At 36.8% G+C, this 15,124-nt stretch overlaps 1 protein-coding gene across 10 annotated transcripts in view; it reads right to left on the bottom strand.

Moving 5' to 3' along the window:
• QTGAL (queuosine-tRNA galactosyltransferase) overlaps positions 1-15,124 on the bottom strand; it is a 114,925-nt gene that overhangs the window by 66,996 nt on the left and 32,805 nt on the right. For 9 of the 10 annotated variants that reach the window (XM_090121698.1, XM_090121696.1, XM_090121699.1 and 6 more), the window contains one exon: positions 11,683-11,778. In XM_090121698.1, coding sequence (XP_089977824.1) covers positions 11,683-11,778 — 96 coding nt within the window. Of the gene's footprint in view, positions 1-9,947; positions 10,345-11,682; positions 11,779-15,124 lie in introns of those variants that run through there. The other variant, XM_090121700.1, reaches the window with a different exon arrangement.

The following is a 15,124-nucleotide window of genomic DNA, read 5'->3' as shown; positions in this document are numbered from 1 at the left end:
ATAACTACTTTCCTTCTAAGGTGGCACAAATAAATCTAATTAACTCCTAACTTTTAATACTCTTAAATGCACCCACTGTAGCAATACTGGCACTTTGTTTACCAAGCTGTATTATCATTTTCCTTAATTTTAAGTCAAATTGCTTTCTATGTCTTGCAACTGGAATCCTACTACAATAGAAGACTTTGAACATCACCTACCTTCAACATGGAACTTGAAACTAAAGCATTAGAGAAAACAGACTTGCTACTGAAGCATGTAATTTCTTCCTTCCTCTTTATTCTAAAATTATTCATGTTACCTAGCTGATGAAAAAAGCCCAAGCAGCCTAGGATTTGAGTCACACACAGAATATGGCAGATGCTTATCACAGGCACTCTTCCTGCCTAACATGGAAAAGTGAGCTGCTCTCTGTACGACAGAGAATACATTATTTCTTGTTTCTGAGTAACAAAACACATTTACCACAGATATCGTTTAAGCTATTTAAGAACTATTTCTATGCTTTGGTTTTGCCAGTTTATTAATTCCTATTTGTGTTCAGAAGCATTGCACAAACAGCAAAACAGGAGACAGTCCTGCTTATTAGAATTTGACTTTGGTGTGTTCACATTTTATGGCAAGGATATTATTATAAAAGCCATAAAGGAATGGATTCAAAATACAACAACAGGACACCAGAAAATTGCTTCCATTTCCAGCTGTCATTCTGAGCCTGAATAAATGCCTGAATAAAAGCTTCTTCCTCCACTACGTTGTAGTTTTGCTCATTGCTCTCTTCCTGGTCTGCAAAATGGCAAGGGATGCTTCCTACATCTCTACATAAACTTGTTAAACTTGGAGATCAAAATGATTTGAGGAAGGCATTTTTATTAACTTTTCTCCAGTGATACACACTGACTTATACAAGTGTATCAAGCAAGAAGAAAATGGGAATTAATTGGACACTGCATTAGCATTACCATTACTCCCATAAAACCATTCTGTCTGAGACAAAATGGGCTACAGTTAAAATTCTTTTAACTACCAGGAGATGCTGTTTATATCAGCATGCCCCAGGCAACCTGCAGCCACAACAATTTCAAAGAAAATTCTGCTCTGAAAGCAAAAGGATATCACCTCATCACTTTTATCTGCAGGAACTAGCTATCATTTAAGTTCCTGAACAAAAATGCAATAAAATTTGGGGTGGAAGTCATGCTTTAAATATGGTTTAAGCTAAAACAATTAAAATGACAAATACAACATTAGTGATTACTGCAGTAAATGAAAGAATCAGCTGTTCTGCACTTCCTAAAAGAATGAGGCAAGCATCCAGCAAAGAAATACAAAAATAACAAGTTTGTAATTTGCAATTTGTACCAACAGACAGACCTCACCAAACCGAACAGTGAGCCTTGCAGGGCCACTCTGCTCTCAGAAGAGAGGCAGAAGCAAGGCCTCACAAAAGTGACTTTGTGTGATGTAACTGGGCGATAGCCCACAAAAGCTGCTATCGCTGACGCCCAGCGTGCTGACAGGAAATAGTTGCTGCCTTGAGCCTTGATCTACCCACGTGAAATGGAGCTTGCTGGCTGACCACAGACCGGCCTCTGTTCTCTTTGTAATTGTCAACATCTGCTCTGCAGATCTATGAATAATTTTATGACACCAAAAAAATTTCTCTCCTACTGACTCCAAAGGTTTTTTTGTTGGTGGTCTTTGGTTTTTTGCTTTTTTTTTTTTTTAAACATATGTGTAATCTGACACTGAGACTAAGAGAGAGCCTGTTTTGTTCACAGGTTAACATTTACATTTTTCTGAAAGATGCCATTGAAATGAAATTCCGAGTAGGTAGGGAAATCTAACACTGCTGACTGTTGGCTTTCAAAATCAGGTGGCCAGATAAATGTTGGCATTGACATCATACATCGTTCTCAAACACTGGGTGTTAACTGGAGCAACATCCATTGCAGTGGGTTCCACAATAGCTACTTCCAGGAGAAGCAGCTGATTACCTAAACAATTAATGCCAACCACAACAAACCTTAACTCAAGTACATTACTTCTGAAGAAGTAAGAATATAGATGTACCATTGGAGATTTCACCACAGTTTGAGTTTCAATTAAAAGAGAAAAAATACATCTGAGGATAGCTTAACAGCAGTGCCATTTGAAAACTCATTTTCCCTTTATAGCAAGCCAGCAGGGGCTGTAGGAACACCAGGTGTTAGTAGCTAACATTATCAATTTTATTTTCACTTCATAAAAACAGGTTATTTATATATATTAGGGAAAATGTCATTAGGAAAGACATGCATAAAGCTCAGGGATGTGGCCACACCCTGCCTAGACAAGAAGGAAGAAATATGAAGAAAAACAGACATGTATAGATGCACTGCCATTGGATTGCATAGACTACTGCCTGTGTTCATAATCAGTAAAAGTGCAAGAGTGGAAAAAGCATTAAAAAAAACCAATCATAAGGAGAGTACTCATACCTGCTAATATAATTCTCACTTTTCCAGGACTGGAAAATAATGTGATAAGTTTTCTCGACTCCTGTGCACAACGCAGGCAGACTGTTGGCTGCATGTGACAAAACCAGAAAAAAACCTCAACACCTACATCAGCTGAAATACCCAGAAAATTCAGAGCAAGAGCAATGAGAAGCATAAATCTACACACAACCTTACAGCGTCCTGTTGAAGCATTCACTGTATATGAAGGTGCACTGCAATTAAATCTTTATCTCCCTTTCTTGTTTCCACTGTAGGCTGAGAATTCCCCTGCATTACCAGGATGTAAATGCTGTGACAGGAAGATCATTTCTTGCTAGCCTGAGTTTGGTATCACCTTTTCCAGCCTGGCAGCACTACAAACAAGCACAGGGTACACAAGCACATTTCAGTTTAGTGCTTCTTAGTGCAGATGTCCACTGCATGAGAAGTCTGGGAGAGCCCAGTTTCTCTCAGGAGCATTAAATCCTATCTGAATGCAATTCTCACCTTGATGACCAATTTACCTGAGATTCTGACATACTTGTGGAAGCTCAATAAATTGAGAAATGGATGAATACAGTACTATTTTCTCCTGAATACAAAGATAATAATTAAATCTTTCCTTTCTTGCACTCATGGGTGGCTATATTTATGATTCATTTATTAGAAACTGCTAAGCTATTTGTTCCTTGCAAAATGAATGGGCAATTAAGAATGTGGTGAACTTGTGGCTCTTCTGTACAGCAGCAGGGAAAGACAGAATCCTTTGAGGGAAGAGATGAGACTGAGAACAAAGTGGGACAGTGAAAGCTGCTGAATGCTGTCACAGCCATAACAACCAATTCCAAAAGTTTGCAGTAGAGAACAGTGAAAGCTTTAGAACACACAGAAGGAAACATACAATATGAGACCCAGACAAGCAGCCAAAAAGCCCCCCCAAAATACAGAAATTCATCTGCTTGTGACTGATCAACTGTCACATGTGCTCAAAGTAAATTTCAATTAAGGTGTAAAAGTGTCAGCTTTTAAATTAACCAGGATATTTCCTCCTGTTCAGCTAGTAAATCTAAGACAGGAAAACAGTGGGCATCACTATTACACACTAACACCATGAATTCAGATCCTGTTTTAAAGCTTTCAATATAGAACAAGGAGATAACTTCTGCTCTGGAAAGTTTACAGTTCACGTTAGGACCCAAGCTAGATTAGGAATACATTAAAACAACAATTTAAAGCTCTTGTACTACAGCATGCATCTACAGCCTACACGAGGCACAACTATACTCACATAACAAATGCTTTGCTATAGAGACTATTTACACTTATTTAATATAATCACAGCAGAGCAGCTCCCTAGCAGAGATTTGGTTATATTTGTATACAGGTAAAGTTCCACATGAGTTGTAGGTAATTAAGGTGTAACTGTGAGCTATGCTGACACAAATTACTTTCATATGAGCGAACTGACGTAATGGTTTTTAGAACCATGTTCTGGTATCAAATCCTACTTAGGCAGATAGACCATTAAAAACTAAAGGTTATAAGTTCAAAAAGCTAAATTATAGACAGCACACTTATTTTGTCTTTAGTCGCAGAAAAAGCTCTCCAAAATAATTAAATAAAATTTAAATCATTATTTACAGCAAAGGCTTGTCTTCATTTGATTTCAACCATATCTAAGATAATCATAATCCTGAAATCTGTATGTTCATCACTATATTTATTTCACTGTCATTATTAGTGTACATTTATGCACATGATTATCCAAAATAAATACAGCCCCCCCGGTCTGCTAAGAAGTTATACTCCTGGAAATAATAATTCCTTTTATTGCACAAACTTCCTGAACATGTATAATTTATGTTGACAGATATACTCAATATGTGCTCTAATAAATTCAAGGATAAGTTCAGAGCAGAAATGCATGGAAAGTGCTTCAAATTTGTCAGTTTAAAAACTGGTCTGGTAAAATTTTGCTTTTTCTGGGTTAGTAACTGAAAAACACTGTAATTTGCACCAACTACTAATAGGTCATAGCTTGTCTAGCTGCAGCATCAGAATTTCCGATTTCATTAAGGTCCTCTGCTTTTAAAATGTAAGGTATAAAGGTGCCATATATATATTTCTCCTCTGCTGCCTTTTTCCGCACCCTGCGAGCAGTCACTGCAAGCGATACAAAATGTTAAATCCAGCCACATCACAGAAACCAGCAGATCCAGAGAGGTGGCAAAGTCCCAGCAGTTACACTAGAAGGCAGACAAGGCCATTTCCTTCCTTGTTATACACCCCATGCACTGCAACTGCTCTGATTTCCGTTTGGGCCAGGGCTCGACTACCCTTCTGCTAACCACAAAGCACATGCCTGCCCCACCTCCTCTACATGTAATCATTCTACTTCTCAAAATGTGAGCTGCATACACAACTGGCCCACTTCCAGAGGAACTAGATATACATGTTAATCATCCCTAAGATCATGTAATTGGAATAAATGAATAGACAAGTATCTATTCTGTATGAAAAAGGACATAACGTTACGGTTGATCTAAGCTAACACCCTGAAAAGCTCTCTATTATTTCTTTATTTGCATAACTGCAAGCTCAAGAACTTCTAATCACAGCCCATTCAGCCACGGCTTTGTAAACAGAACAAAAATCCCTTGTCCTTGTTTTGGTCTATTTTTGTCATGCTTGTGCTAATAAAAAAAAATAAATAAAAATTGAACAAATCATTAAATCTGGTTCCTTATATTCAAAACCTGAACTGAACCAAGTTCTGTTTTCTTACTGACACAGAAAGGAAAAGGTCTCAAGCACCCCAGCACGGCATACATCGTTAATACAATGGGATACGATGGATTTTGTTTCTTTTGAAATTCAGCTTCCTAAATCAGCCCCTCCCCAAAAAAGCAAGAACTACTAAAAGCAGAGTGAGATCTATAAAAAAGTATCACTAAACAAATTCATGAAAGGTCAAACTGGCCTTCCAACCTGGAACCCCACATGGGAAGTGATGCTTTTACACCCGCACCCCCACTGCAAATAATTCAAAAACTGCTGAGCTCTCCTGAAAATCCAGCCCAATTATTTTAGCACTGAAAGCTAAGATCAAGAAAGCAAGTTATTTTCCAGCAATAAGTAAAGCTCACTTAATTTGTGCTCAAACATATTTTGAAAGGTGAAAAATGATTCTGTGCCTGACCGCAATAGAAGAATTCTTTTTTCCCCATATATAAGGTACAGGAGGGAACTGCATTACAATAACAATGTATGCTTAGAATCAATGGCTTTTATTGCTCTAAAAGCCACAGCAAAAGTGTTTCCTCTTTTTGTGGAATCAGCACATTGAGTTTTAAACTTAGAGAAACAAAATTTCAGGAAGTTTAGGGAGTATCTGCTCTGTGCTCTTGCAAATGGAAGATTTACTGAAAAATAAACACCATTAAATTAGCTGGAAAACATTTGTATTTGGAGTGCACTTTGTTTTGAAATTGTAATAAGTTACGGTCATCTCAACATTTCAACTATAATTTTAATACAAAACCTGTTTTTCATCCTTCACCTGTTAGACAAACGTAGATCCCTTAAGCTATACAAGGCAATGAGATAGCAGCACAAAGTGAAGCCGAAAGGCTGTTTTGTTTGTAAACTACAATATCAACAGGATAAATACGGAAGGTCAAAGAAGAACAAACAGAGCATTCAGAAGCTGTCAGCTATGGCTTCCATTCACATCCCTATGTGCTGACTTACAACATTAATTGAACTTTTTGCACTACTTTTCTAAGTTATTTACAGAAGAATGGAGGAGGCGTGGGCACCATTAATAGCTTGGAAAATAAATTACGCATTTCTAAAAATTTAATCCTTGACAGTTTTGCATTTGTAACTACTTGTCCATCTCTTACATCAAGTGTCCAAATAAAACTTATTTAGGATGGAAACATTACATCCCATATTGGTATAATTAATTAAAATACAAGGAAAGATCATCACTAGGAACAAATCACGGTTCAAATCAGAGGCTTAATCTGAATGCCCATCAAAATCTTGTCATGCATTTTCAGCCATACGTGTATCCATCATACTGCAGGACTGTATTCCAAGTTGCTTTTATAATATCCCTAACACATTTAAATATTGTCATGTGTTATAAACCACAATCATGCATGCAAATCATCAAACAAAATATAATAAGAAAAATCTAAATTATTTAACACTCTCTCCTTTAAAGCGTGCCTTTAAACTCATGCAAAGTTACTAACACACAAAATCTGTATACAGTTTTGAACTATTGCAAATCTGTTTCTGAAAGTTCAAAAACATTTGACCCTGAGATGCCTTCACATAAAGCCCCGCTAGGAAGTTCTAATGATGCTTTTAGTTCACAGATGTGGGTAAGGCACTTCTCATTAAACTTTCTAGAACTCCATGAACGCCTTTGACACGCGTTTCCAAACACCAACATAAACATTGACTAGCTTGTGCAACTTTGTTTCATTCTTCTCTGGAGAGGAAAAGGGATCAACCACAAAAGGAAGAAGCCAATTTTTTTTTTCCTTGTATGCTATATCCTTAATCCCATGCAAACCAACACAGCCTGCAGTATTTAACTATTTTATAACTCTGGTTGTATCACTCAGAAAAGCTTTGGGATTTTGCTGTTAACACATTTTTTGGTAACACAGGTGAAGGCAGAGGAAAATGTGACCAAAAAAAAAGCCCAAGAAAGTGTTGAGTATCTTTTGATCAAAAGATAAAAAATGCAAGTGAGCTAAAAATAAATGCTGGAGCAGAGGTGAAGAGGGAAATCAATCAGCCTTTTCATGCTTTTATTCATTCTTAAGAAAGTCTTACCCCTTGTCCAGCTTCACCCTTAAGTAATGTAACTGGAAAACATGCACATAGCCACTCAGATTGCTATCTCAATCATTATTTCAGTTCTGTTGTACTGACAACCAAGCCTAGCACTTGAAGCCAGAATTTCTGGTCTACAGGTGAAGAAAACAAACACTCCAAGTGAGAGATGCTCAATCTATGGCCCACCTGGAAAATGCCTGCCTCCTCCCATCTTCTCTTACCAGTTCTGCCTGGCTCTGAGCCTGCACAGCAGAGCAATAGAGCTGGTCCAGCAGTGCCAACTTCTATTTGGCTGCAGAACTTCTTCAGGGTAGTGCAGCTCCTTCCCTCCATATTGGGCTTTCTGTAAGCAGATCACAGAGCATACCTCCACACCTGCCTGCCTACTGAGAAAAGCAGGAGCCATCTAACTCTTGTTCCCAGTCTGCCTTTAAGAAAGAGAGCCAGTAGGAGCCATAAGGTACATGAGCTGCTTCTGCCCTCCTCAGCCCACCTGACTGCTCCCTCTGCTTGCAAACAGGAAGAAGTTGCCTATAGGGATGCACCAAGACAATGCAACATTGAGCATATTGAACTTCTGTTATTGGGAAAAACTTCTTATACGATCCATGCAGACAGAACGCTGGATCTATTTCCAAAACAAGTATCTGTAGTAAATCCTGATTTGTAGTGTGAAATTTGACCTCACATTACTTAAAATATTAGAATGGGAACACAATCTATTTAGGGAAGCCAGCATTTAAATCTAAATGCTGGCTAAAAGTGGCACCTCTAACAGCATAGAAGAAAGAACGTTAGGGAACTCTTACAAGTTAAATGCTGTTCTTTGGTTAGGTAGCAAAGAGATTAGTGGTAAGAAGTCACCTGTGAAAGCTTCCAGATCTGTCCTACACAAAGAGCTCTCAGATAAGCTGCAAAGTACCCTACCTATCCAGGAGCAGCACAGACACGTTATGGTGGGCAACAGGCATACAGAATCACAACGTTTTGTTTGGATGGTTATTTCTCTAAATTATGGCTGTCCTCTCTCACCAACCAGAGAGCCCACTCCTGTGGGCAAGCATCTCCACACATACCCTCTGATTTCACAGGCTGCTTTCTAAACGAACAATGATATGAAAGCAGAGAGGTTCATTGTCTTGGGGATAAAAAATGGCAGGTCAGATGGAATTACACTTCAGGCTGAATGCAATGCTTCACAGACTGCCTGTGAGATTAAACTAACCTAAACAGTGATCTAACAGACATGGATGTGAATTTGGCTATGTTACTTACAGCCCACAACAATCCTTAAGAACTACTTGTATAAATGTTTGTGTAATTAATCCAACCTTAAAACCATTTAGGAATTTTCATTTATCCAGTACAGTAAAATTTCCAGCTTAAGAAAAGCTGCATGATCAAACTTCAATCACAGTTCAAGCACAACTCAAACTCTGACATCTTTTAGGATTAGTTCTAATCTGCATTTTTTCCACTCATCCCAACATCAGAACAGTCAGGTATCCATATTTATTTGCTTATTTTCTTTCTGTACCTGTCACCATGCTCACACATGACAAGTTTAAACCTTTTTGGGGGGTGTATTTTAATGCTTACATTACTATATGTGCAAAACAATGTTTTATCACTTATAATCTATAAAGAAGATAACCTTAAACAAAAATCTTCTAAAAAGTAGTCTTCACATCAGCATGCTCTCTTTGTATTCTTTCACTCCCCCTCAATCTCCGGGGTATATATTCTGAAATTTCACGCATACCATAAAGTATCTTTGGAATGTTACAGTATAATTGTTTAGAGAAACATTTAATGGATGAGCAAGCATCAAGAGGCCATGGTTAAGGGAAGGGAAAAGTTAAAATGCTAGAAGCATTTTGTATTGAATGATCTCAGCATGAAGACAGGGTATGGACATTCGATCCAAAAATCTGGTATTGACTCAGGCAATATAAAACCAGCAGCCAGCACCGAGGCACATGAAGCAATCCAACCACCTAACAAAACATCTGCTGCCACCCACCTCTTTCAAACTGCGCTTTAGTAAACAGCAACTCTAGTCATCAAATGCTATAGAATATTATTTCATTAATAACAAATATTGTGATAGCAGATTACACAACATTGTTAACTCTTCTTTTATTGGTCACTTACTGTCCGAGTTCACAGCATAAATGAGTATGTGTGTGATACAGAAATGCAAAAGTGGAGAAAAAAAACTGAATACTGAGTACAGAGACAGCTAAAAAAAGCTGAACATTCTTTCACTACAGGAAACTGCTGGAGACAACATGCTGTAAATTAAAGCCAATTTTCCTGAATTCCCTGAAGGACTGCTCCTCCCATGCATTTGACAAATCTCTTAGCAGAGGCCTATCATTATAGTTTTCTTAGGACTTAACTCCTGAAAAAAAAAGTTTTTACAAGTACACCCAAAATAAAACATGTCAATATATCAGGAGGACAAAGGGGACAACCCCCTCACAGGCCTAACCTTATGCAGCTCACTTGTACCACAGCTATTAGAGAACAGCTGAAATAGTTTTCACTCCTAGTTTTGTCTCATATCTATACTTTGTTAAATCAAGAAAAAGCAAAATAATTGCCTACCTGAACTTCTGATCAGAAAAACGGTTACTGAGGCAGGGGAATGCACTGCTCTGAAATCAATCTAGCAGCAGAGCTACAAAAGCCAGGCTTCATACAAACTTGTCTGTCTCACAGTTGATCATGGGTTGCAGCTGAAGCTTGTCTCATGATTGGGTACTCAAATCTCTGCCCAAATGGATTCCATTGTTATCAATGACATATGATTTGCAGCTGGTGCAGTACAGTGTCTTCTAGCTTTACACTTTCACAAATTTTTCAGAAACTTAGTATGCTTGAGGAACTACTATTTCTGGGTTACTTTTTGTATAGAACAGGTAACGTGTTCGAACCCAAAAGAGGAACACAAATAGTGCAATTGTACAAATCTCGTCTCATTACAATCATCAAAAAGAAGCACAAGCTTCATTATGCAGACTTCTAGATCCAGTCCCAATATGTTTTCCAAAACTCCTGTAAAGTTGTCAAATGTGTGAATTTAAGTCATATGTAAAAATAATGGATTGCACATGCTACTTGATTAAGGCTTGAAGAGATATTTATAGACACATAAGATTGCATGCGATTACCCAGGTCACCATGTTTGCATCCTACTGTCAGGAAAAGCATACTATATAAGCTCTTCCAGAAAATTTGCAGGCCTGTCTTAAAATGAGCATTCATTTTTCACATCCCTCCTCAGTTGATCAGACCCAAAGCAATCTCAAAATTAGGATATTTCCTTTGATTTCCACTTTAATTCATTAAAGGCTCCATCCAGTGACCACTTCAAGACAGACGAAAAACAGCAGATGATGTAGGATAAATTTTTACATTGCATCCTCAAACTTTTCTTTGTCTTTCCTTTAACAATGTAGTTGTGTGCTATTACTGTGTATCCAGATATCACTGTCAGATAAACTCATGGTTTTAAAACTATAATTTTTCCTAATGTTATGCTCAAAGGCAAATCCAAATATTCATTCCACTGGGTAACGTTCCCTATAACTACTTTCATTTGGTAAATTACAGAGAACCATAACACTACTGCTGGTTTTAAAATAAGGTCTACAGATGACTTTCTTGTGTTACAGCGAACATCCCAGAGCCTGTAAGTATATCTTTGGGGGTTATGGTAATGGGGAATACAGCAATGAAGTCTAACAAACATGGGTATGTTAATCTTTTCAACTACTTAAATCCAAGACAATTAAAAGCAAATGGCTTCCTACCATAGCATCACAAAACCCAATCACAAATTCTTGAATCATAATATCTGCTGGGATGCTTTCTGCTAACTCTCCATTAGATTTCTTATAATAATACTCAGCATACACATTCCTCCACAGGCTGGATTGATTTCTTCCACAATTTAACTTGTTTTTGCCAAAGTCTCTTCTAGTTCAGCATTGGCTGCCTGCCTAACAAAACAACCTATCTTTATGCCAAAACTGTCATCTTCAGTCCTGTAAATGTATCTTACTTAAAAACATGTGTAATGAGCACTACATTTAACGCCTGAAGAACAGTTATTTTAAAATGATCTCTAGCAAAATTTAAACAGATAAAGAAGCAGTCAGTATCTAACCTCAGTGTAAAGGTATCATTACATAATGATCACACGCACCACAAATTTCTGTCATTTAAGTTATAAAATCCTGATAATCTGGTGAAGTTATCATGTATTGCCACTGAATGAAAAAGTCTAACTAAATAAACCTTTCACTATATTTTTCAGTCACACCTGAAAAAAGAATACCTGTGTAAGAAGTTGCTCTTCAGTCAGGTTATTGATCCAACGAGTGTACCGTTCAGTAGACTCTGGTGGCTCCCTTCTGACTTGGCAACCAATAATCTAAGGCAAAATGAGATAACACTGTTAATTGCTGTACGCCCGCATGGCAACAACTAAACAAAATCACAAAATTGACATCGAAAACATCAGAATCCAAGAACTAAGATTGTCTGCACACATTTTCTTAGAGCCCTTCTACGTTCATAATATTATACAGTACAACATGTCACAGGTGCTCTGCTCAAATGTAAGATAGTTCTAGACTTTCAGAGAGGTCTCTAGAAAACTCTAACATGAAGAAGTGTCTTTGTAATATCCTCATTCTTGGAAATACTTGAACCACTTCAGCTGTAATTTTGCAGAGACAATAATCCAAAGGCTTATATCTAGAATTCAAGATTTCACCCAGGATAGTTTGGCTGAAGCCAGAAAATTTGGCAAGTGAAAAATCAGAACTTGGATTACACTAGCAAATAGTGCCATCAGCTATAATATCATATGCTACTTACAGCTCATTTAAAATAAGTTAAAAGATCTGTATTCTGATTAGTTTCATTCATGGTAGAACAATGTAGAACTTTGCATATTCTTTATACTCCAAAAATATGCTTTAACTGTTAGTTAGCTTTGAAGTGATCAGGCAGTTGGATTTGATCATCTTTGTTGGTCCCTTCTAACTGAACTACACCATTCAATTTCATTTTGATAACAACTGCTCATTCAAGTATTATATTCCCCTTAGTACAGTATTTTACTGTCTAATACCGTTTTATAGCCTTACAGATTAAATATGAACTTTAAGATTCTGAACACCTATTACTGTAATAAACAGCTCCCACTATGCAACAAACACACACGAGAGAGATTTCAACCTAAGCAGTGTGGCTATATAGAACTCTGCTGCTTGCTACTCCAGGCAGCAAGCTGTGTAGGAGACTGCGGATGGTCCATAGTGTACCCTAAATCTTCACAGGACTTAATTATATATGGAAAGTAAGCTGACAACGTTTCACACAAACTCATGCACTCCTGTCATACTACAACTAGTATTTTGCTTGCAGATTTTGATGGGTAGCTCCTGTTGAGGATTTGTTCATTCACTAAGAATTAACATTAATGCATACGTATCAGCATTTCTCAACAGTAATATGGGATAATTGAGTTCTGTACAAGAACAGTATAGAAAATTTGCTCATTTTCCATCATAAGTGTGCATAAGGAATACATATACACATGTAAGCATATACACTGACAAAGAAGCTAAACCAAAGTTAATTCTTTCAGGTATGTCTATTTACAGAGCTTTAAACTCCATGCAGTTGGAAATAGTCAGGCTAGAGTTCTGGGCATATGGTTATGAATATATTTGATGTGGGAATAAAACCACTAGCAATCAGCCTCACAGAGGGACTGCTGACAGTGAAACAGCACAATTTAGCTTAATATTCAATGCATTCAAAATAAAAACCTTGGGTAAAAGAAAAGGAAATTATGATTGGCTTATCCCACAAGAATAAAACAACTCTCAAATATGATTTTTTTCTCCTCAGTGCGGACTACAAATTACTATGGATAACTTCATATTTAATTTTCTCCTGACTTACAACTGATCTTCATTTTCTCCTGATTTACAGAGATACTGACGCCGTTTCAGATGGTTAATCCAGAATCCCTTTTTATCATTACAGTACTCATAGATGCATTTCCAAAGGGGGCATTGCAAAGGTAAAACAAACAAACAAAAAAACCAAAAACTTCACAGAAGTTGATCAGATGAATATATTCTGTTCTGTAAGGATTATTTTTTATTTAAGAAAACTATTTACAGAATTCTAGCATTCATTATGCTTATATCAAACTAGCATTCATTAGCCAAGTCCTCATTTTTTATAACTTACAAAGAGAATTTATAAAACTAAGTAAGAAAGTCAGTAAGGAAAAATTGCAAAGCATGTTTTTCTTAATAGGAATTCTATAACAATACCAAATGGAAGCTTAATATTTTTTATTCAAGTAGTCACAGCCTAAAATCAACAAGCACAAAACCAAAAACAGATTTCACAAGGTAAGAGTTAAAAAGGACATCTCAAACTTGTTTTTCTGAGAACCCGTGCTGCAATTAGAGCCAAGTAAGAAGTGCAGTCATCTCTTTCTATCCAACTTGAAATTTAAATGAGAAGCAGAGGATGGAGTTTTGTATTTTTTTTATTCATTTCTGCCTATCTAACCAATTTAATAAGTGCTGTTAATAGTTTAAGCAATCTTATTGAATCCAGGCGCTCCAGAAGACAGCAATTCCCTCCACTCCAAGAACAATTGGTTCAAATCTCAGCTCCTTATATTTCCAGAGAAAACTGAATGACTGTGATCAATTATCTCCACATTCAAGGAAAGACGACAGACAGAATAACTGTTAGTAAATTAGATCCTGTCAGCTCCTTTCTGAAAATTTCAGAGTTTAACTATGGTTCTTCATCAAAATTTGCTTCTCCTTTCATACAGCAATATAGAGGATTCCGTTGCTTGCTCCTATTTGCTTGTCTGAATGAGGCTTGTAACAATTATTCTGTACTTACTGCACGTAGGTCTTAAAATACTTTGAGAATTTTTGAACTGAAAACACTGTGAGGATAAAAATAAAATTACTATATTCATCCAGTAAACAAGCATAATTTAGGAATTATGCTTATTGCAATGATGTAAATCCAGAACAGAAAAGCCAATGGGTTACATTGAGTTTCACCATGATTTGTCGCAGACATGCCTAACAGAAACAGAGTGAGTGGATAATAATCTAGAGACTTACATGCAAGCACACAAATCAAATCAAATACTAGGTTAAAAAAAAAAAAGTTGATCGATAGCAATTTTATTTTCTACAGCAAACCTCAATCTAACATTTAGAAAGACAATAAAACTAGCATAAGTTACTAATCTAGAAAAAAAATATAAAGAAATAAAGCAGAAAGTAACAAGAATTGCCTCTGACCTTTAAGAATCAGATGTTATAACTCAGTGTTTCTAAAGACAAGTGATATTTTTAACTAGTCCAATGAAAACTCAGAATAATCATTACAGTAACCCTTCTACTGTAGTGACACAAAGTCCCTGTGAATTCAGCAGTATTTTAAATGTCAAAGGTTCATGGCTTCGAGTCTAGAAGTGTTCTTGTCCAGAATTGACAGCAAAGGCTTAGACAGCTTTATCTCCAGAGCAACAGAGTTCATTTCCACAACTGAACAGGACACAGTTGATGACTCTTAGTACTTGAATTTTCAAAATAAGACCCTGAAAATCTCACTTTTGTAATCACCAACAAAGCTAGAAGCAATTGATATGATGGTCTAATCCAGTATGAAACCCAAAAATGAATAACAGAAAGATCAATGTCACGAATTAATGTGAG

Source organism: Phasianus colchicus, chromosome 20 (genome assembly GCF_987193195.1).
Source record: "Phasianus colchicus chromosome 20, bPhaCol1.hap1.1, whole genome shotgun sequence".
NCBI lineage: Eukaryota > Metazoa > Chordata > Aves > Galliformes > Phasianidae > Phasianus > Phasianus colchicus.
This window is presented reverse-complemented; position numbering and strand designations above follow the sequence as displayed.